We start from the raw sequence: 25,772 nt of genomic DNA on the forward strand, positions 1-25,772 counted from the left end.
AATGTAATTTTATCTCCTGCGATATTCATTTCTAGATGTTCATTCTCTTGCTTTTCTTTGGATTCTTTATAATTAGCCCATATTTTTCTTAAAGTACAGCACCTAAAACCAGACACAAAGCTACAGGTGAAACTTCTCTTTGTTTCTTTTTTAATCTCACAGCATCAGCCAGCCAGCCTGTGTTTATATCTCTTTCTGCAGAACTCCTGCGCAGTCAACTGAGTCAGCAGCACTCCTTTTCTCCCTGCACTCGAGGCCCAAGGTGCAAAGCTCAGTTGTACCACTGTGCTTAGTGTCCGGTAACGTTGGTCCTGCAGCAAAAGGGCTGCACAAAATGGAAAAACTTGCTCCAGTGCTTGTATAAGCTTCAGAATATTGCAACTGGGATTGTTTAAATATAGTGCATTTGAGAGCAGAGAGAGCTTCTTAAACTGTCATGCTCCTGGTGTGCTTTGTCTTCTTTCATGTTAATTAACAGGTTCTGTCTGCACTGCTATCTTTCCTGAATGAGAATGCTTTTAGTTAATGGACCTAATTCTCTGTGCAGTCAGTTACTTCCTGGGTGTTGTGTATGCATACTGTACCAGGTCAAGATAATAACATTTTACGGATGTGCAAATAACTCTGCAAGGTTAAAAGCAGAGGATAATCAAGCTCAGGTACTCCAAAATCACCTCTTCTTTAGATGGTTTTAAGCCTCATGTAGCCCTGTAGTAACATGGAAACTTATTATCCTTTCTTTACTAGTTCCTTTCACTCTTGTGACAGATTAAAAACCATTTTCCCCCAGTCTTTCCAGGTGGTTCTTGCAGGCAAATTGCAATATCTTTATAAATGCTAAATTATAAGGCCAAGGCATTAAAAAAAAGTAAGAATGGCATGCCATGCCTTCTAAAAAGGAAATTAATCTGTACAGTATATTATACTATTCTTGTTCTGTTGCTGCAGTTATAGGCCACGTATCAAATAAAGTAACATGTAGGATGCTCTTAGAAATGCACTCATTTATTTAAAAAGAAAATGGAAACTCCCCCTTATTTCCAAAATGAATGCTTATACTTAGCTTGGGAAAACATCCCTCCTTAAGGACCCCTGCAACAAGTGGAGGAATTGTAATGTAGGTCTGCCATAAACATACTCCTTCTCCTGCCAGCCTCCATATTAAGTCAGTTTGTGGCAAGAGAGAGTATTAGTGGGGGAGCAGGAGTATCACAGTTGCAGATAATTAGATTAGAAATCCATTCCCAAGAGCCTGTTGGTTGGGGATGGGTTTGAAACCACAGGGAGTGAGATAGAAAGGGTAAACTGTAGCTCATACCTTGCATAAGACTGACCTGCTTTTCTGTTAGCATAAATAAAAATTTTATGTTAGTTGGGCTAAACATGGCAATGAAGTGCAAATTATGTATGTTATGACCTGATCCAGAAACACTGCCCATTTTCAATCATGGACACTTGAGCAGTGTAACTTGTGAAAGGGCAAACTGTCCTAACAGAGGAAGACCGCTGTATGCATAATGCAGCCTTTTGAACAATAGAAATCTAGTTGATATAGAGAACTTAATCCTGTTTTATTGGGGGCAGATTTTTTCTGTAGGGAAGTACTTTTTCTTGAGACAACTTTCATTTTTTCATTGAGCCGTTTTTGAGACAGTTGCTTATAAAACTTTTGCTTTAAGATACCTCATCTTGCTATCCTGATTTTTGGTTTCTAAGTGTGGGCATACAGTTCCCATGAATAACATTATTTCTTGGAGTTAAGATATTAGGAGCAGAACGCATCGACGGTTAACCAGCATTTTTAATTCAGCTCTTCCATCTAAAAAAGGAGAATCCCAACATACAGGAACTGGGATCAGCTCTTAGATTGAGCCCGGTTACACCTAATGTGCTATCCTGTAACTACCTCTTTTCTTGGAGAGAAACAGTTATTAAAAAACATGGATGATACCAGTTTTAAATATTCCATCTCAGGTATCAGGTAACTTAGAGGAGATTAACATCTCTTTTTTTTCTCTCTCTCTTTCTTTTGAGCCTGTTATTACACAGAATCACAGAACGGTTTAGGTTGGAAGGGACCTCTGTTATGTTTCAGAATTCTTCTGAACAGTTAATTTAAAACTGTTATACTATGAACGAACAATAATTTCAGAATTATTCCTCTATCCAATAAAATTGTTTATTTTAGCAAGTTACCTGGAATAAGAAAAGAAAGTATTTATTAACATTATATGCAGTCATTTTCATTAGATTTTTCATCTGGAAGTATTCTGATGTGCATAAGCTTTTTTTTTTTTTTTTTTTTTTAAACTGAAGAAGCCTACAACTTACTGCAATTTGTACTAAGAATGCAATAGAGGAGAACGAGGTTGTGTGTATTTGACCAGAAAGGGGTTTATTCTTTATTTTGGAAAATCATATCTATATATTTCTTTGCATTGATATATAAAATAAAAAGGGGCATTAACTTTGTGCCTCTAACCACCCATCGTGTGTTTTTATTCTTGGTATTCGTGTCCTGATTCCTAGCAAAACTGAACTCTTGCTCACCTACCGTTCTGCCTTTCCCCTGTTGCATATATAACTTAATTGCCTCCTTTCTCTTAGAATAGTTCAGAAAGAGAGGGAGATGCTTCCAAGTATGTGATTGTCTTGTGGGCAACATTGCTGCTCATCCCATTCACGCTGTGGAGACCCAGTTTCAACGCCTTTGATTGTACCATTGATATTTGTCTAGCAGAGAAGTCTAAGCAATTTACAATACCATAAACCACAACCAGCTTCCAGACACACTGTGTACTATCCTGAGCAGTACCGCATAGCAGAGGAACCCATCAGTACCTCTTTAGGTTAAATTTCTAGGTTGTCCTAACGTGTAGATCAGATGATCTAGATCTAGAAACAAATACCAAGATCTGAATAGAAGAGAAATGTGCATTCTTATAATAAGACATAAATTTTACTATTCATGCATATTTTTACTATCCTTTTCCTGAAGTGTCTGTAGCCAGAATGCATCCAAACCATGTGTTTCCCAGTTGCTTTCTCCAAAATGCTTGACTACATACATGCAAGCCTGTGTCAGCTTGATTTTGACCAGACTTGAGATTCACCTGAGTAGCTTTTAGTTCTAGCCTAGGTTTTTTTTTACTGGTGAGTATCTTTAACCGTGCCACCCATGTTTAGATGGGAGTGGTGCGCATTGCTCTATGTTTAATCAGTATATGTTGCAGTTTATTCCTGAATATGGCGGAGTTTGGCTATTGTTACCGGCCTTTGCATGATGCCTTGCCCATCTCCTTTCCTTCTCATTGCTCTGAGGAAGGGAAGATACTGTGTTTCATGCTGCTAAGAAATTTCAGTTTTTATATTTTTTTAAAAAGAAGTCTTCTCCAAAGCTACTGTGGCTCTTCAGTCTCTTATTAAAGAGGCTGAAGCTCAGTGGCTCAGAAACATGTTTTGGTGGCTCTTTGCTAGCATTCTTGTTTGAGAAAGGCACGTAAATTGATTGGTTTCCCAACAAGCTCTTTATTTCCGATTGTCTCCTGCATGTTAAGTTTTGGTAAGAGAAAATTCCCCCTCTTGCTTATTTTTGTCTGTGTAAATATATTCCAAATAAATTAACTAGGAAGTGCAATTCTGTGATATGCCTGAAGTGATACTGTTCCTGTTTAAGCTTCAGGTGCTCAGTAATACTGTGATCAGACTGCCCAGTAAAATAGGGCTATGTGATGTTTTTCACTCCTATATTTTTCTCTGTCCTTTGCAATTGTTTTGTTACTTTTCTGGTTCTCCTATGTATCTTTCTATTAAAGTACTTTAATTGGATTCTTTTTCTGAATTATATATATGTAATGTTTTCTAACGGCAGATCTCATCCTTTTCTGATTTATTTCTGCCACTCCAGTTAACCATCTATTTACTCATTCTTTTATTTCTATTGTTAACTTGGCCTAGGAAGTTTCTAGGGCCATGTGGAAACTCACATTTCTCATTTCAGGATAATCTTGTCACCAGGCAGAATATGAAAGTGAGGAGCGTAGGGGGTTTCAGCATTTACAGCTTCCTTCTGTAAGTTCTGAATGCTGCATGCACCTTGAGCAACTGAAAACACCAAGAAGCAGAAGGCATGCTGCTTAATATCTTGGATATTATTTTATGGCAGATAGGTTTTAGTCTCAGAGGATCAAATTCACTGCTCCAAAAAGATGATGCAACTTTGCTGAAGCCAGTAGAGTTAAACTCACTTATCTTGGTAATGACCTTGGCGTCAGGTCTGAAAGCTTAGATTGCAGTAGCTCAGGATAACCAGTTTCCAGTAGAGTGCTCCGAGAGCAGTGATGAGGCCTGTTCTATTGCATTAAGGAGACAGGAGAAAAGCCTTCAAGCAAGTTTCTTTTCTCTAAGACGTAACTACTGTGATTCTTTTACTTGTTGGGTTTTGAGGATGTTACAAAAGAGCAAAAGACAAAAGGACCAGAATTAGTTGCTAAATCTTGTGTTATTTAATAAGCAAAAGTATATGTACATTTTAACGTTGTAATTGTTCTCAGAATTAGTACGGTTCCAAAATCTCTAATAAGGAAATTTGCAACAAATTTACAAGTATTGTGCAGTGAATGCCCAAGCCTAACATTTTATTGGGAAAGGTCAAGAAAGCAATTTATTTATTTATTTAGAGTAGTACTTGTATTGCTTTTTTTTTCTCTTCCTTGGTGATTTTGCCAGGGGAGTATCTTCTGGAAGTTCTATGGGTATAAACTGTGGCAGAAGTTTGGTCTCTGATATTATGCAGCGACGCTTTCTATTACAGTTTAAGAGATTTCCCTTTTTGCAAGTGAGGTTGAGACCAACAACCCTTGCACATTGTAAAGAAAAATAATAGGCACGCTTATGTCAAACTTGCACTTAAAGTGGGCCCATGTGTCCCAAACTGACTCAGAAGGAAGTGACTCATTACCACCACCAGGTCTGCTCCATCTCTCTATATGTCCCTTTTGTTTCTATGTTTTCCAGCTCATAGTGAGCACTTGGGTTTAATCTGAAGGGCTTTGAGGTAACTGGGACTATTCTGCTCTCTTCCTTAGCTTATTTTCTCCTTTTACTGTGAAAATGCATTGACAGGATTCTCATGTGAGCTGATTTGCCCAGTGGCAAATGCTGAGAGCACCTCCAAGGACCTTCGTATCTGACTGTGCAAGAGCTTTTCAATGTTACTTTTGCATATATTGCTGATTTCAAAATCAAGCATGTATAAACTTATTTTCATGATCTGGGCCTGCAGTAGTGAAGGTTCTTAGTTTGCAGGTTCCGTACAGAGTGATGATACTATGCTGGCTGGAAATCTTCTCTTTTCAGATTTTTCATCGTGCTTTGCTTAACAATAATCTTCTGAATTAACCTCTCAAAGGAGCTGATTTTAGGTATTGCAGTTTGGGACATCCATTTATTCCTCTAAGTAATAGAGCAACAGCACTGTACAAGCAATGAACGTGCTGGCCTGAAGCTATCAAGGTTATTTTTCCTTCATCAGCGCAGCAGAGTTAAGGATCTATGTCAGTGATGAGAGTCCCTGTGGATAACTGGGTTACTAGGATACAGAATAGGTTCTGTTTTAATTAGGCAGTTGTGCTTGTATTTAGGCACCGTGTTATTTCATTACTACTTTTTTTTTTTTTTTTACAGTGATAATACAGTTTAAAAAGTAAAAATTACTTTCCTTTAAAGATGTTTTTGCTAAAAACTTTTGTATGCAATGGGTGCAAAATGCTTCTCCCTGGTATATGTTACCTCTAGAAAGGAGAGGCTAATATAAATTTAATTGATGCTTTCGAAAGCTTCCAGTATCTACATTTTGGAGGAAGCTGCAGTGTTGAACATAACCAGAACACTTCTCAGTAGTCACTTGGTTAGAAAAAAAAATTAACACAAGGTCTTTAGAGATTAGAACTCAAGTTGCAGTGCAAACAATCTGCAATTTGTTCAAAAAACAAAACAAAAAAGAAGAAAGCAGCATTTTCTCTTCTCAAATATGTGACCTAGTTATCATGATGAGCAAATCTGAGAGTTTTTTTCCCTAGAATTAACATTTGTAAAGCCAATTCAAGTTTGTGTGTACTTTATCCCTGGCATATGGCTTTCCACATGATGATGTCATATACAGCCAAATGCCAAAAAAAGCATGAATGCTCCCAGCAAAAGCTACCCTTCGGACTATGATTTGGTTTGCAGTTTTCTGTGTGTGTGCATGCATGCAAACCAGCCAGACCTGCTAGAGCACTGAGCTCTGCACAAAGCTGTTGCTTTCCTCCATTGCAGGTCTGTACGGATGAGCAGCAGCCACAGAAGGCTTCTGTGTTCAACATCTCTCCGAACTTCCTTCCCCCAAGATGTTCCAAATGGTTTTGAATTGTCATTGCTAGCTGGTTTTCTCACCTCTGAATTCAGGTTTATTTGCTTAGAGAAGCTCTAGAGAGTGCGTGCCAACTCAAGGCATCTTGATTCTGTAAAAGCCTTATGAACTTTCTCAGGGAGGATTTCTAATGTTTGAGTTTGTAGGTTTTCTGTAGTCATGAAAAATTATGTGCGCAGATTGTATTCCCAGCCCACTTGTTAACAAGAGGCAGTTTTTTTTTGAGGCAGTAATACTGTTTGGGGGATGGTTCTCACTCTGTGGCTGTGTTCATGGAGTTTGGGGAGGCAGGTTCACTCTGTCCGCCATCCTTGTGCTCTCCTTACCCTACTGCCAAAGCTGTTGGTCTGCTGTTATTTTTCATCTTATGAAAAGCTTCACTTGGACTGCAAGGTTGTTCCTCTCTCCTGCAAGATCAAATGTGCAATGTTGGTACTAGATGAAGAAAAGCTATACTTTTTTATTTAATATACCAATTACTGTAAACTAGTACAGGGTCCTGTTCTGCCCCAGCAGTGGAAATATTTAGAAGGCTCTGGGATCAGGATTCTGATTACATAGATTGCAAGTTTTCTGATGAGATATTCCATCAAGTGTTTAGCAGAAATTGGGATTTCAAGTGATAGTTACCAAAAAAAGTGTGCAGAAGGAAGCTTCCTTTAATATTATTATTAAAGGAATTAAAATGTTATTATTTAATATTTCTGGATAAGAAAACGTAAATGTTAGTGACTGCTATTATAGGTTCATTGGTATCATTTAGGTGTCTGTACTGCAGTGAGTTTTCAAATGCAGTACGCAATGAAAAGTGCCATGATCTGTTTTTTGACTCAGAAAGACAAGTCCTTAGTTTTATACAAGGCAATTAGACTTTGTCTTCTAGAAGACCTCTTTCTTTACACAGACTTCATCAACTCTGCTGGCAAGCAAAGAAGGGTATACCTTTGCCATTTGCCTTTGTGCTTTGGTGCATCTTTTCCCCTCAAAGATTGCAAACTGTGTTCATTTGCTGTGCAGGAGGGCAAACTTTTTTGCACCCTTGCACCTGGACAGCAGCTGAGCCACATCTGTTTGTATATAGATAAAGAATGATTTCAAGATGTTGCTGTTCTTTCTTTGCTACATACAGAAACCTGAAGTGCACAGAAGTATGCCTTCGCTTTGTGTTCTTCCTTTTAACACTATTGTTTTTCTCCTAACCTTAATACAGTTTTTCTATTTGTCATGAAATTTTACTTCAAACCCTACTGCAGTGCAAAAGAACACTGAGACTTGGTGTAAATTTTGTACTTCTCCACTTTCAGTTTTTACTGTTTTTCAGATGCTATGAGCAACTTAATTCATTAGGTAAAATTCAGAAGCACACAGGTTAAATGAGGAGAGATACTCTGAATCTTTTAAAATAAGAAAATGAAGATGAACCTCTTTGAGAAATGGTTGTTAGTTCACACGATTTTTGTGCCTTGCATAGCCTGGATGTATCTTATCCTGAAGGAGTGCTGTGCACATGTGCCCCGTGATAAGGGAGCAGGATCTTCCAAAAGCTGATGAAAGCCTCTCCCATAAGGGAGCTCTCAGAGCTGGATATAGCTCTGGACAGGAGGGTTAATGCGAACTCCTGTCCCCATCCTCCTTGTATACCAAGGGTGATTACTATGAGTGGTCCAATCCACGCTTACGTGTCTCCCAGAGAAGAAAGGAGACAGCTTTTCAGCTGCAACTTGTGTAACTGGTATTTTCCCACAAGCCAGACACTGAAGAAACATAGTTACAGACTTAGTAGACAAGAGAACTGTGTAAGTGGTTTGCAATGACCTAATACATACAAGACCATTTTGTCTGAAGCTGAACTAAATACTGCTGAATGAGTTAGAAAGTTATTAAGTGTTAGGCCATATGAGGAAGACGTTGTGTTTTTTTTCAGATGCATCTGCCTTTACGTTCTCTTTACCAAGTGCTTGGGTGGTCTCGTCCTATGCTACATTCAGTTACTTTGGTTTCCTGCTTCACTGTTCTAAAACAAAAAGCTCAGCAGTGGCAAATGGCAAATTTTTTGACTTTCCTTGAAAAGTGGTCCGTGCTAACCTACTCTATAGTCAGAGAGCCGTTTCACATGGTGAAAATTCTTAGTGCATACAGAGCTTTAATTTTAATCATTTGAGATTTGCTGTTGTCTAGTCAGTTAATAGGAATTTTCCATTTATACTTGGAACAGATGTAGCATCAGTTGGCTCTCTACCTAAACTGCCTCTGACCGAAACACTGAGCAGTGGTAAAGGAGGACTTGTTACCTCTTACTTTAAAAAAATGAAGGGACTAAAATTTAATTATGTAGATCATTGTAAACAGATAGAAAATCATTTTTGAAGTGATTTACATTTTGAGCTACTTTGCTGGTACTTTCTAACATTTGCAGACTTTGTTAGGCCTTACTTAATTTTTCTTCTGTTTTGTTCTTTGAGAAACAATTCTTTCTATTCCCAAATGGTGGTTTTATTAAGGGCTTCTCTGTTGTATTCATTCTTGTCATGCCTTTACCTATCATCTATAATTGAACATATCTATAAGGTGGGAAAGTATAATTACCCCACTGTAGTAGCAGAATGCAGAAAAGTGATGTGACTTCCTTTTGAAATCATAGGAGAGAGCAGTAGCAGAGTTGAGATTAGATCTTGGGTCCTGCGTGAGAGTGAGTGTGTGTGTGTGTGTGTGTGTATATGTACGTGCTTATATGTACTTTAATGCAAAACCATCCTTCTCTTTATAGTAGAACATAGAACAGACATTGCTTTCTAGCACTGCAACTACAGAAAGAGTGACAGCTACATTTTTGTAATGGCTTTCTGGAAGAATCACAGAATCACAGAATGGTTGAGGTTGGAAGGGACCTCTGGAGATCATCTAGTCCAACCCCCCTGCTCTGACTAGTCCCTGGTTTATGAGCACACAGTTGTCTGGTAGGTTCACGTGGTATACTTTTGTCACCAAAGAGGTCTACAGCATGCAGCAGTCCTTTGCTGTAATCACGAGAAAGCACTGTGCTGGTTTTACGGCACTTTCAGAATTCACGTGAGGCTCAGCCGGAGTTACTAGTTATGGCGCACAGCCGTGCTTCTGCAAATACAGATTTGGCAGTTGAAGAGGTCATTCAGCAGTGGCAGGTTCAGTTCAGTGGCAGGTTTCGTTACTTTTGTATTTTATTCAGACTCTTACCTGTTGTCATGGGTAGTGTAAACAACAGAGTTCATCACCCCAAGCACATTAACGTATTTTTTTACGCTGTCACTCCTATAGCGTCTGAATTTCATTGTCTAAACTGAGGCATTGTCCTGGTGCCATCTGTGGCTCATGCGGCCATTTGCACAACTGTTTTTTCTTTCTTCCTCTTTGCTGTCGCTTGGGATCGCAGTTACGCGGCCTAAGCTATCTAGTCCTTTTCATGATGTTACTGGTTGGTGGAGTTTGGGTGGTCTGATTGTCAGCCTGTCATCATTGCCTAGCTCAATGGCAGTGTAGCTGCTGGCTGGTGAAACTGTCACCCAACAACAGCAGCTGTGCAAGCAAACAAGTCAGAATTGACGTTAATCAATAGATTTGTGTAGTTGTGGCATTAAAATATACCAGAACATGTGTGATCTGTCTGCTTCTTTGTCTCATGGTATTGCCCGATCAGCTGCTCTGCGCGAGTGCGGATGTGCTTGTCATGCAGTCTGCCTTCACCTCCTTCAGCCCACTTTGCTCTTCCTCTCTCTTTGTGCACTGCCTGCCTGCGCTCTGGCACATCTGCTGCGTGTCCCATCTGTTCTTGATGAGTGGCGCGCACAGTTCTGACAAGCGATATTCAAGTAGTGCACTGTTCTTCTGGAGATGACAGAAAACAATAATTTGTATTATTAATGGCGTGTCATTAATGCTCCCTGCTTCTAATAAGCCAAACAAAGCAAATAATGCAGAACAGTGGCTTGCAAACTTGCCAGTGAGTTTTTGTTTCAAAATCCTACATTCAGAAATGAATTTCTCCCGCCTCGCTTGATCTCAAGTAATCATTGCTCTTACCTTGTCCTGTGGCTTGCAAGTTTTCCAAGATTTGGTGTGTTTTTAGGGTGATGTTTTTTTCTGTTTGTTCCTCTTAATTTAAAAAAAAAAAAAAAGAAAGAGAGAGAGAAAAAGGTGGGGGGAAAAAAAGAAAATCCTTCTTTCCCGGAAATTTGAGTTTCCTTTCCTTCTTTGCATGAGTGGGAGCATTCTTTGCATTAAGGGCACAAGTGCTTGATACAATACTTAGTTAGCATTATTCTGTGTAGTTTAGGGAAAAAAAATATTAGCACACTTAATAAAAATCTATTTGTGAAATAACAATGTATTTAAAGCCAAAATTGCTTTTGCCTTATCTATGGCCCTTAGATGGCTTATAGCCATGCAGCTAGCCATGCAGCTAAGATAACTGCAGTGTATCTTTCTGTGATTTCTAGTTACTCCTGGCAGAACGTTGCGTTTTCGTGATTCCTCTATGAGATTGCAGAAAGGTTAAGGGAGGTCTCTTTGGTTGAAGGAAGGTGAACACGCACAGCGTAGACAATGTGTAGGCAGTGGAGTTGCTTTGTTGTGTCAGTGTACCGAACGTAAATATCATCAGCTGTAGTTTTGGGTCAGAGATTTGTGCAGGTATCTGATCAGAAGTGCACTTTCTAATTAGAAGGTGCTAAGATCTTCTAATTAGAAGGATCTTTGCTAGTCATAGTAAAAACAGCTTGTATAGCAATGCCGTGTTTATCATGTTTATTTTGTTGAAGGCATCTAACCCGTCTCCCTTGTTCAGTTACTGACATAGGGAAATGCAATGTCAAATCATAAAGCTCAGCAATGAGAAATAGATCTATTAGTATATTTGTCTATAATTTCAAATTAATTTTAAGCAAATGTTCAGGGTACAAAGTGTGACAAAGATGGACAATATTTTACAGGACCAGCTAAAAGGATTTCTGATATGCCTTTATACACTGCTTGCATATATATGAAAAGAGGTGATTCATTTTGGCAGTGTTCCTTCTATAGTCTTGTAATTTTTTTCCTTTAACTAAGTCCCTGCTTACTTAAAATGTCAAAAAAACCATCTAGAAACTTAAGTGAAATGAAGGAGCAAGGTCAGGGAGACTTTAAGGATGAGGAAACAGAGAACTTTTTTCGGATACCAGCGGGGGGCTGCTGTCACCAGCACGTGTTTAGGGTTCGTGATTAGGTTCTGTGGTTGTTGGAAGCTGCTGTTTCTGCTGCTTTTAAATGCAAATGAAACTCATGATTCCAGTATGCTGCACTATGTTGTGTTCAAATGGTGAATCGCTGAGGAGGAAGTCAAGGGCATAGTTGTGTCTTGCACAGATTTTACAAGGAGTGTACAGTGATTTTTTTTTCTTTTTTTTTTTTTCCTTGGGAGTATTGTATGGCTTTTGTCATTACCCCATAACTAAGCACTGTAAAGCTGGTATGCCGCCTTTGAGTTTCAGGAGGAAAAGATGATTGAGACTACTTAGGAGAATAGTATCTGTTATGCTGCAAAACATTTGTGCATTGGATCCTTAAAGTATAGTGTAGTGTCACAGCGCACATATTTGATTAGTGGTGATGAGTGGTATTAGCTCTGTGCATTAATTCTTGTCTTTAATTGTGCTTTTCAGATCATCAGATCCAAAATATATCAAGTCAGTATGTCAGTGTTTGAAAAATTGTGTCAGGAAATTGAGTAAGCAGACCAAGGAGGAGGAGATGGTTACAGCAATGTATTGTTTCTGGAAAGTGGTGTTAGACTACCAACAGTGTGTAACAGATATGTGAACTACTGCGAAGGTCTCCCATGGGTTACTGAGTTTGAGGCATCCTCTAGAAAGTTACAAATGCAGCTACAGTTGAATACTGTAGTGTAGCACTGTGGCACGCTTTATACTGTGTGTTACCATTTTTAATTTAACATATTCCTTCATTGTTTGCCAGTGTGCGTTCCCCTTTACCTTTTCCTCCCCCCCCCCCCCTTTATTAATGCCTATTGCCAGTAAACTGCAGTAGCACTACAAGGATACTTCTGTATGAAAGTAATAATGTTGAGAAAACAGGATGATCAGGTGAAATAGCTAATTTAGGGATGAAGACTTTATGCATATCCTAGCAAAATGTCCTGGAGCAATTTTCTATGATTTCCTTTAATATTCAGTTCTGAAGTCGTGACACTTTAGTAAAATACTGAAGCAATAATCTACAGTTTCTCTGCAAAACATGTCCGTGGTTGGAAAAGGTTATATATAGGTCTTCACAGTAACCCAAGAATGCTTTTGTGTGAAGGGATGGATTATAGTCAACTAATGCAAATGCCATTCATATGATGCAAGCGTCTTGATTAAAATATGTAGTGAATCCTTAGCTTTTCTTTTTTGTGCCTGAAGCCAGCTATTACTGCCTAAATTCTGTAAATTGGAACAGTGAAGTTTTATTATAGGTGGCCCATAAACTAAGCACTCTTGCTGTGGATTGTGAGTGAAGATGGCAGTTGTGGAATGAAGCAATTTGCCTCCGACTGTTTAAAGGCCAGACGTAAAACGAATGGCAGGCAATATAAACGCTGCTGTTGGACATTTTTCTTCTCAGCAAATTCTTGCCGTTGACATCAGAACCACACTGCGCCTTACATGAAAGCAACCCCTCTTCATCTCTCATAAATGGCATAAATGTCACTCATTGCAGATACTGGCAGGAGCTCGTCCTTGAGGCAGAACAGAAAAATGCTGACTGGAGTTGGTGTTTGCAAAACAGTGTGAGAACTCAAAGATCCCCTGTAAAACCAATGTGGAGGTGGAGGGCAACCCTCAGCAGCAACCAGTATGTTGTCTGCACTGCCAAAGCATGAGCTCTGATACCAAAATATTGCCCAATTGCATCAGCTGTTAGCGATTTGGAAGGATCTCGGGGTCATCATTAAGACCTCTAATAAGAGCTGTAAGAGTAGTCACGTTTAAAAGGCAATGGAGAGAGTGGATGTACTACACTGGGAAGAAAGTAACTCGGACCACAGTTTCAGCGTTCACAGTAAAAGTTATAGTAGGACTGTGAATTTTCTGTGTTGTAGTTCTAACAATGTGACCCGAAAGTCAGAGATAAGAATAAGCAAATATAATTATTCTGTAGACATCTTTTTCTAGGGATCAAATGAAGCAGTCTCTCAGGTCAGCAAATTTGTCTCTGGAGGTTGTCAGTAGGCAGTAGAAAGGGCCTGATGGCTGTCTACTGTTTTTTAGGGGTGGTGGGAAGAAACGTCAGGAAAGAGCTATGAGTTTTGGGACACTAAAAGTGAATGAGGGCCATTTTTACGGATACTGTTTGCTGGTTGAAAAACAAAATATGTCCCTGTATTAGATAGAAGACCCCATATTTCTAAGTCTAAACAATATATTGCTAACGAATTTTTGATGCTTCTTTGCTATTTAATCCGCATGTGTTCAGAAGTGTTTATGCACTTAATAGTGGAAAGCAGAAAAAAAAGCGGGAAAAAAAGGACTCCTGCTGTGTCTTTGTTATAGCAGCACAACACTGCTGCTTAGCTTACAGTGAGCACTGTGCTGATCTGCTGGTGAGCCTAGTATTACGAAATGATAAAACTGGAGGAAATGAAGTGGTACTAATAATGGAAAGCAGAATATCTAAACTGGATTCATAAAGATACACAAAACATTTCTCTGTGTTGTACATCGATGCTCTTTTTGGTGTGTTTACTGCGAGAGATTGCTAGCTGACCTGCACTATAGCCTTGTGTGGGTAAGAGGGAGCTGCTTTCTGTCCTTCTGTGGGGCTAGCGGGACAGCTGCTCTGTAGGGAGGAGTAGGTGCGAATTAAGAAAAGTCAAGTTGTCCTACTCATTTCCCAAGGAAAGGAGTTTCACAGGGAAAATTATTTGTGCTGACTCGCTCAAAGAGATTGTTCAAGTGGGGAGAAGCTTTGTCTCAGCCCTTAAATTCTGGGCCTGTATCTCCAGAAATACGATTTGTAAAGTTTGCTGATTCCACTTGGAGTACTTGTGCTAATCTATTACTTTCTTTTTTTTCCCCTCTCTCTCCTTCTCAATTTAGATGAGATACCCTTGGAGCAGCACAATTTTTCCTTTTTCTCAGTGGGCTCAAAGGTGCACCAAAGCATATCAGGCAGCAGGACACTTATGGCCGTAGCAAAAAGTACTTTGGAGTCCCAAGAAAATAATTTTCTTCAAACGGATTTATCATCAGTTACCACTCCCCTTGACATGACTTTATTTAACCCAGAAGAAATGGTCAGGATTTCGGAAAGGAGAACTAGACCGCTGGTACATATCTCCGTAACTAGCAATGAAGCTTTCCTAAGTGACGATGAATTTATTAGCTCATTTCCAAAGGCACAGTGGACTCCTCCACTAAAGTCTTTTGCAGTTTTAACGGATCATCACTCCGTTAATACAATAGAGCCCGTAAAAGAAACATTAGAAACTGTGTTGCTAACACCTTCATTATCTGTCTTTTCTTCACCATATGATATGAAAACGGTACAGCAGAAGACTCCGTTAAGTACTGTTCCAAAATTACAGCCTTTTGTACCAGATAGTGAAACTGTAAATGCAAGCAGAGACCTGCTATTGTACCCTCCAAATACAGATATTTATTTCACTTCCATTCCTTCAGAAGATGTAGTTACAGTGTGGGAAAACATAAGCAAAAGTTTAGTGTCTCTGCCTTCTGGGGCCACTGCAGAAGGGTCCTCTGTTCTTCTCAGACTGCTGACTGAAGCCAGCCATATTACACCAGATGCTACAGCACAAAATATAGATCCATTTGGTGACGTTTACACCAATGTGAGTAGCAGGACAACAGAAGCTGCCAGCCGAAGGACCTATCCTGTTTCCAGCATTCCCTGGGCCACACCTGTTTCTGTAAGCAGTGCTGAGCCTGCTTTGTTTCCAATTAGTCTTCCGTTTGCATCTCTCCCGCTTCGCTCACCTGCCATTTTCACTGACTCTGATATGGTTCTTAACAGCAACTTGTTTACACACAAATTCTCCAGTACAACACCAAATCTGCCTGCCAGTTCAGAAGTACCGAGTCAATCTGAGCTTTTCAGCGAGCTCATAAGCCCAGTGCCTTTCACTAGATCGCCCACATCTTGTTTATATTGTGACTCAGTTTCACTTCTGTCGGAACCAGGCTTCTCTCCAGAGCATGACGCGGGTTCAGGTGATTATGTTGAAACTTTGTCAGTGAAAGCCTCTGAAGTAAAAGGCGTAACTCCATTTACAACTGTAATTGCTGATGTGTATGAATTAGAGGAGCCTACACCTGAAACTTTTGATACTTCTTTTCCATCAAGACCTGTTGTTTTGTTTTCTTCAAGATTTGCAGAAATCCCCGAGTCGACCATGTTGTTAAGCACTGTGGACACTGCCCTTAACAATAAAATGCCTGCGACAATTTTTCCTTCCTACAATCAACACTCTGGAGGAATGGCATTGAACATCTCTCCTTCTCAGTTTTCCTTCCCTGTTATGGAAACTATTTTGTTAACTCCGAGCATTAGTGTAGATCTTCCTGATACCACCAGTGCTCTCTTTGAATCTACCTTCAGCCCGAGCGAGGCAGTACCATCGTTTGCAATCAGCCATACAACTTTGCTGGAGTCACCAGAATTTATGCCATCAGAATCTCTATTTTTCCTTGACAAGACATCGGCAAGGGAAGAATCACCTGTAAATATTTCAAATTTTCCATCCAGTCCTTTATCACCGCCATTTCTTTTTGAACCTAGCTACTTGTCTTTGTTATCATCAGCCGTACTAACTTCTTATTCTCTCATGCCAAGTGATTTATCAACACTGTTACCTCAGACCTTGTTGACTGGGACGTCAGTACTTTCTGAGGATGTTTCCAGTTGGGACTCAGCTACCCCTGTCAGCACAGACACTGAGGCGTCTCAGTTCCCTCTCTGGCAAATGTCATACTTCTATTCAAATGCATCTTCTGTTCCAGGGGCACATGTTCCCGAAATAATGCCGTCATCAAATTTTCATTCGGACTCTTCTGCGTCTCTGGGAGCAACATCAATATGGCTGATGGATTCTGAAATTCTCTTTACCTCAGCTTTTACAGAAGCTACCTCTGCGTTAGAGTCTTGGCTCTTCTCCTTTCAGCCAGTGGTTCCTACGCCGGTGCTGTCCACTGCTGACACAGAGTCTGTTACGAGCAGCATCTTGCTCAACAAAACAAATCTGATCTCCTTGTTTACTACCTTTCCCGCAACTCCTGTCTTAAATGTATCTTCATCTCTGCTCTCAACTGTTCTAGCTCCTGATGAGGATACTGGTGCTACAATTAACCGCACGTTGCTTTTAACATCTTACACCGAGGTCAGTGCTAACACCGCACTTCCTACTGCAAATCCTGACAATCTCACCTCACAAAGCGACGTGAGCCATGTTATTTCCTCTCCTACAGTATCTGTGACCACATCATTTGTCCCTACACAGTTCCCTTCATTTTTGAACACTCCAACTGGCTATGACACTCCGCTAAGAACTAGTGTCACTGACAGTACCAACATGACGACTGCTGTCTCCACAACCGTTAGTGCCGTGGGCAGCCATGGCAAGACGACTATGGAAAGCAGCTCAGATACATTCTCCTCCACTCCTCTGGCGGCCACTACTCCACCTGAAGTTATATTTGTAACCCCTGCCATGACCACTACCAGGCCACCATATGTCTGCGACATCACAGTTCCCGATACTTACTTAGTCACCGCTGGTAAGATACTTCTAACATTTTTATTTCATTTTTCAGAAACCACTGTAATGTGATCCCTTGGTTAAATTACAGGTGTTGAATTAGCTAAGTAAACATTTCAAAGGGATATGGTGCAAATTTAGACAAACAGCTGTAAAACTGTTGATTTATCATTTACTATTGCAAATAATAGAAGTCACTTGAATAAAGTCCATTGTGATAGTGAATTACATATACCTTACACTGCACAGTGAATGAAATAGTGTTTTAAAATTGCTTTTGCATACATAACAGCAAGCCGTGTTTGAGATTGCTTTTTCGTTTGGTTTGTTGAAAATGAATGTTATTCTCACGGTCCTGTTCTGCCAAATTATTAAATTTGCTGCCTGAATAAGTTTCTCCTTAAAGCTGTTGCTGTTGTTCATAAAAAAAAAAAAAAAAAAGCCTACGTTTAAGGAAATGTTGTAATATAAAACAGGAAATTTGGTTTCAAAAAATTGTTTTTGTTTTTATTAGCATTTTTATCATTTTACCGTGCTATTTTATATTTATACTTTCCCTCCTCCCATATTTATTTGGGTTGGATTTGATGTGGTTATAACCAGAAAAGTGACTTCTGTATGTTTCAAAATCAATTGGCTCTTAGCATCTGTGTTTGCTTTTTTGGTGTTTTCCTTTCTCTTTCTAGTGTGTTAATAAAACAGTACCACGAGGGGGAAAAAAAAAAAAAGGGCAGCTAATCAACACATTTTGCCCTTAAGTTCGTTCTTGTAATGGGTAAATGTAATATATAAAGCAGAATGTGAGCATACTTTCCTCCTCCAGGTAGGAGGGTAAGCTGACTGCTGGTGATGAGGAAGTTTTTTTTTTTTTTTAAACTTGTAATTTGAGTAGTTTTATAGGCAAGTTACTGATTAAAAGTAAATGGAGAATGATAACATGATGTTTTTCAGTTGTTTCCTCGACCATAGTCACAATCTGAGATGTGATTGTAGCAGACATAACATCTGTAAGGGTATGGATTTTTTTAAAGCATTTCCTTACTCAGTGGGTATCTCTTTCAGTAATCAAAATCACACTTATTTACTTTTTATTTAAGAGAAAAGTAGATGCACATTTTCTGTGGCTTTTTTCTGACCTCATCTGCATTCCACGCATTGCCTACAAAACATTAACTATGTTATGACAGCAGACTCATTGTGGTGCACAGATCAGACTGAATGTGGTATGACTTTTGGATCCTATTGAAATGCCTCAGTGGCTCTTAAGAAAATTCTTTTACTAGAATAGTAAAGAAGTTAGACTGGAAAAAGACAGAAAATAAACCTGGAGCTCCTTAAATTTTATTTAGCATCACTTTTTAGGAAGCAGTCACACCTTCCCTTGTTTCCTTGTCCGTTGTCTTATGTGTTTGACACAACTGATCTTATTGCCTGCTTTTTCATGCATTACACAATTGAAAATGCGACTTTGAGCCAAGGCCCCAGAGATGAAGCTAAAATATATTTACTGACTGGCATTAATTTCCAGTGCTGGCCCGAAGAGCTGTTCTACAAAACGTCAGTGAATCCATCAGAGAAGTGCTCAGAGTTCAGTTCAGGCGTTCAGTGGAGCTAGAGGTAAGTGGTATAAAGTGTGTGTAAGTATTCTTTGATCAATATAATACATGTGCTTTTAGTTCACAGGATAAAATGATGATTTAGAAACAACCCATGTGGCACTAAATCACAGAGAGATTTATTCAAACAAATCTATTGGGCATGTTTTCTTTTCTTTTAACGTGACTATAACATCAGTTTTTTACTTCTAGAATATAATTATTTTCTAGGGCCACCTTCTTCCTGACATAGGTGAGCAAGCAGCGCCCTGCCTCTACTCCTCACCTGCTTTATTGACTGGTGAAATGAAACTGAACTGAAAAGCTTTTGCCCTTCTGAAGTGTCTGTTAAAAGTTCTGCTGCTCCTGCTAGCTGATTATAGGCGTAGCACCTTAGACAAAACAAAACCTTCCGCACAGCCCTAAGCTATTTTGTCTTGTAAGTGAGGTCATCAGCAGGTGCAGGGGAAGTGGTGGAATCCCAAATGCAGGATTTGGCAGATGAAAAAAGAAAGGAGAAAAAAAAATCAGGTGCGCAATGGTCAGATGTTATTTTAAGCCCTTCAAATAAGCAGTACCTGGTTCTCTGTGAGGTTCCAGTTTATCTTTCTTGCTTTTTTTGAATCTACGATTTTATTTTCCGTACGAAGTTAACTCAAGTTACAGTTTGAATGTTGAACGTAACTTGAGTACCTCCATGCACATGGAGGTATGGTGGTGCCTTCAAAATTCGCTTGCTGGTCTGTGCAGGGGAATGATCTTCTGACAACTTGTGGAACAATCACTGCATGTAATAATTAAACAACTCTTGTGCTGCTCCATTGTAATGACATAGGGAGGCTGCTCTTGTTTTATAATATACCTCTGTACTACTCAGGCAGGATAAGGGTTTTATGAATTTCTGCCAAGCTTCAGGCATATTGTTTAGCCCTTTTCCCTCAAGCAGTAGAAATTCATACCTCCGACTCTGGACTGTGGTTGCTTTTAACACTAGGCAGGCTTTCTTGATGGTATCAGACTGCTACTCTTGATGTGTCTGTCTGGCTGTCTACACTTTTGCTGTACTCTGAGTGATTTCCTTCTCTCCAAAAGAGTGGATAGTTCAACTTTGGTGTTGGTATCTTTTATAAATCTTTTATATATAAATTATGTTTATATATGAGTTCTGTTTATACATTTTTGGATAAATGCTTTTTCAATGAATCAGAAGAGCAGACAAGGTAAAAAGTGAATTAGCCCTCTTTACTCACTTTAGACAAAACTAACTGAGAATCTGGAGTCCAGGATTAGTGGAAAAATAGGATTGTTATTCAACAATCTCTAGTCAATTATTGGCACTCTCCCCTGTTACTCTTATTCCTCCTCTTCTGTGCGGTGTTATTTTATGAGCTGTCACTGTAGTTTATGGTTACTTTAGTTCCCTTTATCAATACCTGCCCGTAAGCTTTTTATCTTTTCGGATAAAAAAATATTTATCTTCTGGATAGTGAATTACATCTTCAGATTGTGCAAATTGACATAGTCAAGTTGAAGTCAAAAGTTTATGATGATGAAACCACACTGATTATCATTGACCCTGTAATATATATTCATCAGTGGAAATGTTTACTGTCTTAGTAGTAGTAGCAGCAATAAGACAAAATATATTGCTAAATATTTGATAGTTGAATGGAGGAAACATTTGATATCTTTCTTCTTTATATATTTTCTCTCTAAACTTGTTCCTTTCATGTCCACTATTGCCTTGCAAAGCTCTTGATAGACTATATTGGCTCTAAGGCTGCTCGAAGGCAACCGCTTTTCTAAGTAATGCAGTTAGTCCAGGTACATTCTTTGCAAATTCTTTTTTTATTAAAAGGAGGAAACATCTCTGTGGAAGCAGTTATGCTTATTTAATGGTAGAATGCCGCTATCATGCGTGTTCTCTCCTAGTGATGCCTTTGTTATGGGTTTTTTTTTTTTTGCACTAAAAGTCACTAGCAAATGTCTTCATCTCTAGCAGCGAAGTACTAGCAAAATGCATTTTAAATAAAGAACTGTCTATAATATTGGCATACTTAATGGTGAAGTAATCCGAATTTTTAAAGAGAATTCTTCTATATTGTTAAACTTAAATAAACAGACCTAACTCTTGTTAGTCAAGAGTACAGAGGAACTGAGGAGTGAACATTGTGAGTAAGGGTAAAGTAGTATACTTCTTTAAGCTACTTTTTTACTGTCACTTGTTGCAGCTCACACATGATGTTTCCTTCTAGTGGTGTAATACACAGTAAATCAGGAGCCATCTTGTTAAATTTAACTTGGTAGTAATGTAGACTTTGAAAATACAATCCATGGCAATGGTGGATGTAACTGTTGCTCATTTTAAATACAGACCAAGTTTTACATTGAAATGAGAATTAAAAATGTTCCCTCCAACACCACTTTTTCAATTGAAGCTTGGGTCTGTGATTTTTCATTGTTTCAAACATAAACTGTTGAAGGGGGGGGGGGGAAGGAGGAGGCAGGTTTGAATACTGTTTAATAAAAAACTTTTGTCATTTTTTTTTCTAGCAAAATTCTTTACAGCAAACTGAGGATGACCTGAAATTTTAGTGTTCTCTTTCCAGTTGATCTCATGGTACTGCATCTACAGAAGAATAAGGCCCTATTGTTTGCACAAGGGCAATTTTTGTCAACCTTCTGTAGTGTAAACCTTATGACACTTGTGCAAGATCTGTTATACAAAGTTCTGTTGATTTAGCTTTGTCACCCTGGGATATGAAAAAGAAATAGTGTTGGCAGCGCTCAGCTGGCAGGCGGACCCCTGATGCCAATGAGTTCATGCCAACAGAAAAAAGCTTTTCATCAGCCTCATTTGCTGTTTGGTAATTTTATCTTGAAGTATAATGCATGTCTCAGTCACTTCATTGCTATGTTTAATTATGCCTTTTAGCCCTGTCCTTAGCCTATTAGTGTTTATAATCCAAAGACTGTAAACATGTGCCTTAAAAGTATGGCAAGTTTATTGTCAGGCAGTTAAATACTTTTTTCAAAGATGCCACCATGTGAACTTGCACTGACTTCTGTAGCACTTAGGTGTGTAAAAATGGTGTGAGAATGTTCTCTTACGCTAAAGCGTATAGAAGCAAAATCTTTGCTTCATTTTTAAGACCTGTCAACCTTTGTAGCACATCTTTAGGAGATTAAATGCTCTCTGCAGATTCTTTACCGGATACTTAATAAGGTGCAGGTGAGGAAATCCATTATTATGCTTTCTGCCAGATGTTTACACAGCATAATACAGGGATGTGTAGAAATAAAAGCAGTTGTATTGTGTCATACCAAAGGTGCATCTAAACAAGTATATTTCATCTGACAATAATCAAATGCAAATACATGAGGAAAAGCATAGAGGACAGAGTAGGCATGCAATGAGATTTTCTGCAAATACTCTTTTAGCCTCTAGTAAATTGTGGCTCGAAAGCTTTCTGTTCCAGAAAGAGTCTCTCTGTCAGGGTTGCTTTGAATGAGATAGGTTGTCCCCTGGAAAGAGCAGAGTTGGATTAGCTGTTTCCCTCTGGAGAAGGGATAACCTGAGGTAGTGTAATGGCTCTCCACTCTACTGAAGGTTTCCACTTCTGTGGAAGTGGCACAGAAGTGCATAGGGAGGTTTGAGCACTTCTGTAGCTTTATAGCCCGATGTATTAAGATAGGAAATTTGTTCTCGTTTGCTTTAGTAGGTGGTACTCTGCATTGTGGTGGTTCAACATCTAGTTTGCCAGCATTTAACTGTCCTTGTAGTAGTGGAGATGAAGCCTCCAAGAGAGGGTTGATGGACAGCTGGGTTTGTGAACCACTAGAGCTGTGGCAAGAGGAGCTATTCTCATTCATGCATCAAGAGTCATGAGCTATTATGCTTGTCTATCCTAGATGACTTTCCACACTTCTCTGTGAATTAACTTGTAGAGAGCAGCATGCTAGCATGGCTATATTATTTTTGGCATCTGAATTAGGTTGTTCAGAGCTCGCTCTAGACAGCCCTGCAATATCTGAAGCAGAAATAGCTCTTGCTTTGAGCCTATAGTGGTTCTAATCTGCCTACCTCATATTCACACTTAAAATATTTAAAATATCCCTTTGTCTGGAGTTACTGCCTGCATTCTGCTACAGTGAGTCGCAAAAGGGAAACATGAATATTAGTTATTGAGACTAAAAAGTCAATGCAAAACCTCAGGGGAATTTTGATGTAGACTGCTTTCATTGCATCTGTGGTGCACTGGAGTATAGATCAGAGATGTAGACAGCTGAATTACTTATCAGAGGCTTACTTTCTGTCTGAAATGCCAAACTGTAATACATGAATGCATGCTGGCTACACTGAGCCTGTCTTCCCCAGCATATATTGTTTTAGAAAGTGCCAACAAATTGTTACTGAGATTTGTAATTCTAATTTGTCTTTTTTCTTGCCTTTTAAGCAGTTTATTTTGCAAGTTATGGACAACTTTCCTTTGGTATGTCTTACCTGTTATATGCTGTTTCCATTTGACAAACTGAAGCTACAGAAATCATTTCGTCCTGAGATAAAAGGATAAGATTTCAGGCAAGAGGAACTGAAGAGAGCTGTGCATATCATTCATATCAAACTAACTTGAGTTTTATGGATCTAAATCCATTTAAAATAAAAGCTGGATGCTGCAGGTTTTTCTGGACAAAGAAGAAGGAACGATGAGAAACAAGGAGAGATTTTTTTTAATATTATTTCTTTCTGCTACTTGGTTTCTTTCAGTGAAGGTGATCTTTTTAAAAATGCATCATATTTTTTAGAGGACAGGAAAGGGCTGCTTGCTGTCTCATCTAAACAGCAGTTGCCAATGTTTTGCACTGTTACCGAAATGCCAGCAAGAAACATATGAGTCAGGATTTAAGTAGCGTTGTGCTTTTTCATAAGGCTTATCCTGAAGCTGAGGATATCTAGCATATCCCTTCCCCAGAGCAAAGCTTGCAGGGTGCTAGCGTCTCTTCATCTAAGAGGTGCAGATTTATTAGAACCTCTGTGACTCTGGTCTAGATTATTTATTTCTGAGGTCGTCATGTTGGGCATCTCAAAGTATCGTAGTGTGACTGGTTGAGCAGAGAGAGCAAACTTTTTTTAAAAAACAAAAGCTGGGGAAATAGGTGATATTGAGGGACTCGCACAGAGAGAGAAGATGCTGCAATATGTTTAAATAAAAGCCTTCATTTTGTTTTTATTAGGTGATGGAATAACAGTGTATAAAAGTGTCTTCATGAAACCTAGGTTTATATTTAACTTTCAATTTTATTTCTTTTACACAATGACTAAAGCTCTTCAGGATTTCTAAGATGACTCAAAGTCAGGAGATAGATGAATTGGAAGAAGAAAATTGTAATTGTGGTAACTACTGAAATAAGCAAATAGGGAGAAGTATTCTCCAGAAGAAAGCGTGCTTGTGTGTAAAAATTATACACATAAAACACAGACTATGTGTGTTTTACTTCTTGTATATCATGTGCATATTATGGAATGTATGTGCTATGCAGTATGTTTGACATGCAGAAGCTAGGGATGTTATTCAGTGAGTAGCTAGCAATTTGTATGGGAACTTTTATGCACTCAGGGGAACGCAGACTGGGTAGAGTGGTGCTCACACTAGGCTACCATATCTTAACTCATGGTGTGTAGAGATCAGTGTGTTGTATTGAAGAGATTTTAGTAGGTCAGCTTTGCACATGGAGGATGCTGTTTTGGCACACTGGAGTTAAAGCTACTGGACATGGCACTTTTTTTTTTTGCTTCTGCTATCTCTTTGTAAAATAAAGTTTGCATTTTCCTACCTCTTGAGGATGTAGCTTTGAAATGAGTGAGAGTCTGTAAGTCTAAAGTATGTCTGCCAAATTTCATGCTGAAGATATTTTAATTTCTTTTTCTTTTTTGTAGGTTTATAAAATATCCCCCAAATTTGCTTTCTTGGTGACATCAGGTCCTTTTGTTTACACGGCAGTGGCTGTCATAAACGTGCTTATGAACAGCAGTCTTCTTCGTGGTCAGGCCCCCCTGATCCTCTCACTGCATCCTTCTTTCACTGTGCCGGATAATAGATTCCAAGTTCAGACAGGTGAGTTATTCATAGCACTAAGAGGAGGAGATGCAACTTCATACTAATTCCCACTTCTGTACTTGTGGATGGTCTTGTGATGAATAAGTATGCAAGCTCGAGTCAAAAACCTTGCAGTCTACTCCTGGGAGTCTTAATTCATGCCTATTAATAAAATACTTGTTCAATCTGCCGTTGGGAAAGATTGTACGTTCTAAACAGTTAACCCTGTAATTTCGCTAGTTCCAGGATTTTTTCCTGGCACGCAGCAAGAGAAGTGTTCTCTTTTTCTTGCTTATTTCAGTTGATAGTTCACTAGCGGAGCACGTGAAGGGAGTTTGCCTTCTTTGTCCTGCTTTAAGCGGTAGCTCTGCTCTCATGTTGCAAAATGTGCTTATTTTTAGTAGCTCCTTGCCTGTCAATGCCCTGTTCTACACTACTTTTGTAGCATTTTGGAAAAGGTGAGAAGAGGAAAAACTCTTTTGAGTGTGAAGCATTTTGTCATAAAATCACAATGCAGACACTTTTTAATGCATGACTCAAGTTTCAAATGATCTTTACCTTAAATGCTACTTTTTCAAATTCTTCTGATGTGGGAGAATTGGTGAGCAAGAGGATTGCCCATGTACGGTTCAGCTTTCCGTGGCAGGCCTATGGCAGTAGTTAATGTAAAGTCTGTGACTACTAATAATCTAACATATTAACCATGAAACAGTTTTTGAGAGCCAGTGGTATCATTTGAAAACTTCTTAAGCCAGTATTTGCATAACAAAAACACTAACCTGGCTGGGTGACTTTGAGTAATCAGGTAGTAACAGGGATTGAGTAAACGGGGAATGCATGAGCAGAGAGTGCATGAATTACCAGCACAGGTGCTTTTATTC

At 39.0% G+C, this 25,772-nt stretch overlaps 1 protein-coding gene across 9 annotated transcripts in view; it reads left to right on the plus strand.

Moving 5' to 3' along the window:
* The window catches only part of KIAA1549 (KIAA1549 ortholog), a 159,380-nt gene that overhangs the window by 57,754 nt on the left and 75,854 nt on the right, over positions 1 to 25,772 (plus strand). For all 9 annotated transcript variants that reach the window (XR_011141383.1, XR_011141384.1, XR_011141385.1 and 6 more), the window contains exons 2-4: positions 14,524 to 17,217; positions 18,727 to 18,815; positions 24,732 to 24,909. Coding sequence is in view for 5 of the 9 variants with exons in the window: in XM_068945096.1 (XP_068801197.1) it covers positions 14,524 to 17,217; positions 18,727 to 18,815; positions 24,732 to 24,909 (2,961 nt within the window). In the remaining 4 variants the exon portion in view is untranslated. The remainder of the gene's footprint in view (positions 1 to 14,523; positions 17,218 to 18,726; positions 18,816 to 24,731; positions 24,910 to 25,772) is intronic.

The sequence above is a fragment of the Struthio camelus genome, chromosome 1 (genome assembly GCF_040807025.1).
Source record: "Struthio camelus isolate bStrCam1 chromosome 1, bStrCam1.hap1, whole genome shotgun sequence".
Taxonomy (NCBI): Eukaryota; Metazoa; Chordata; class Aves; order Struthioniformes; family Struthionidae; genus Struthio; species Struthio camelus.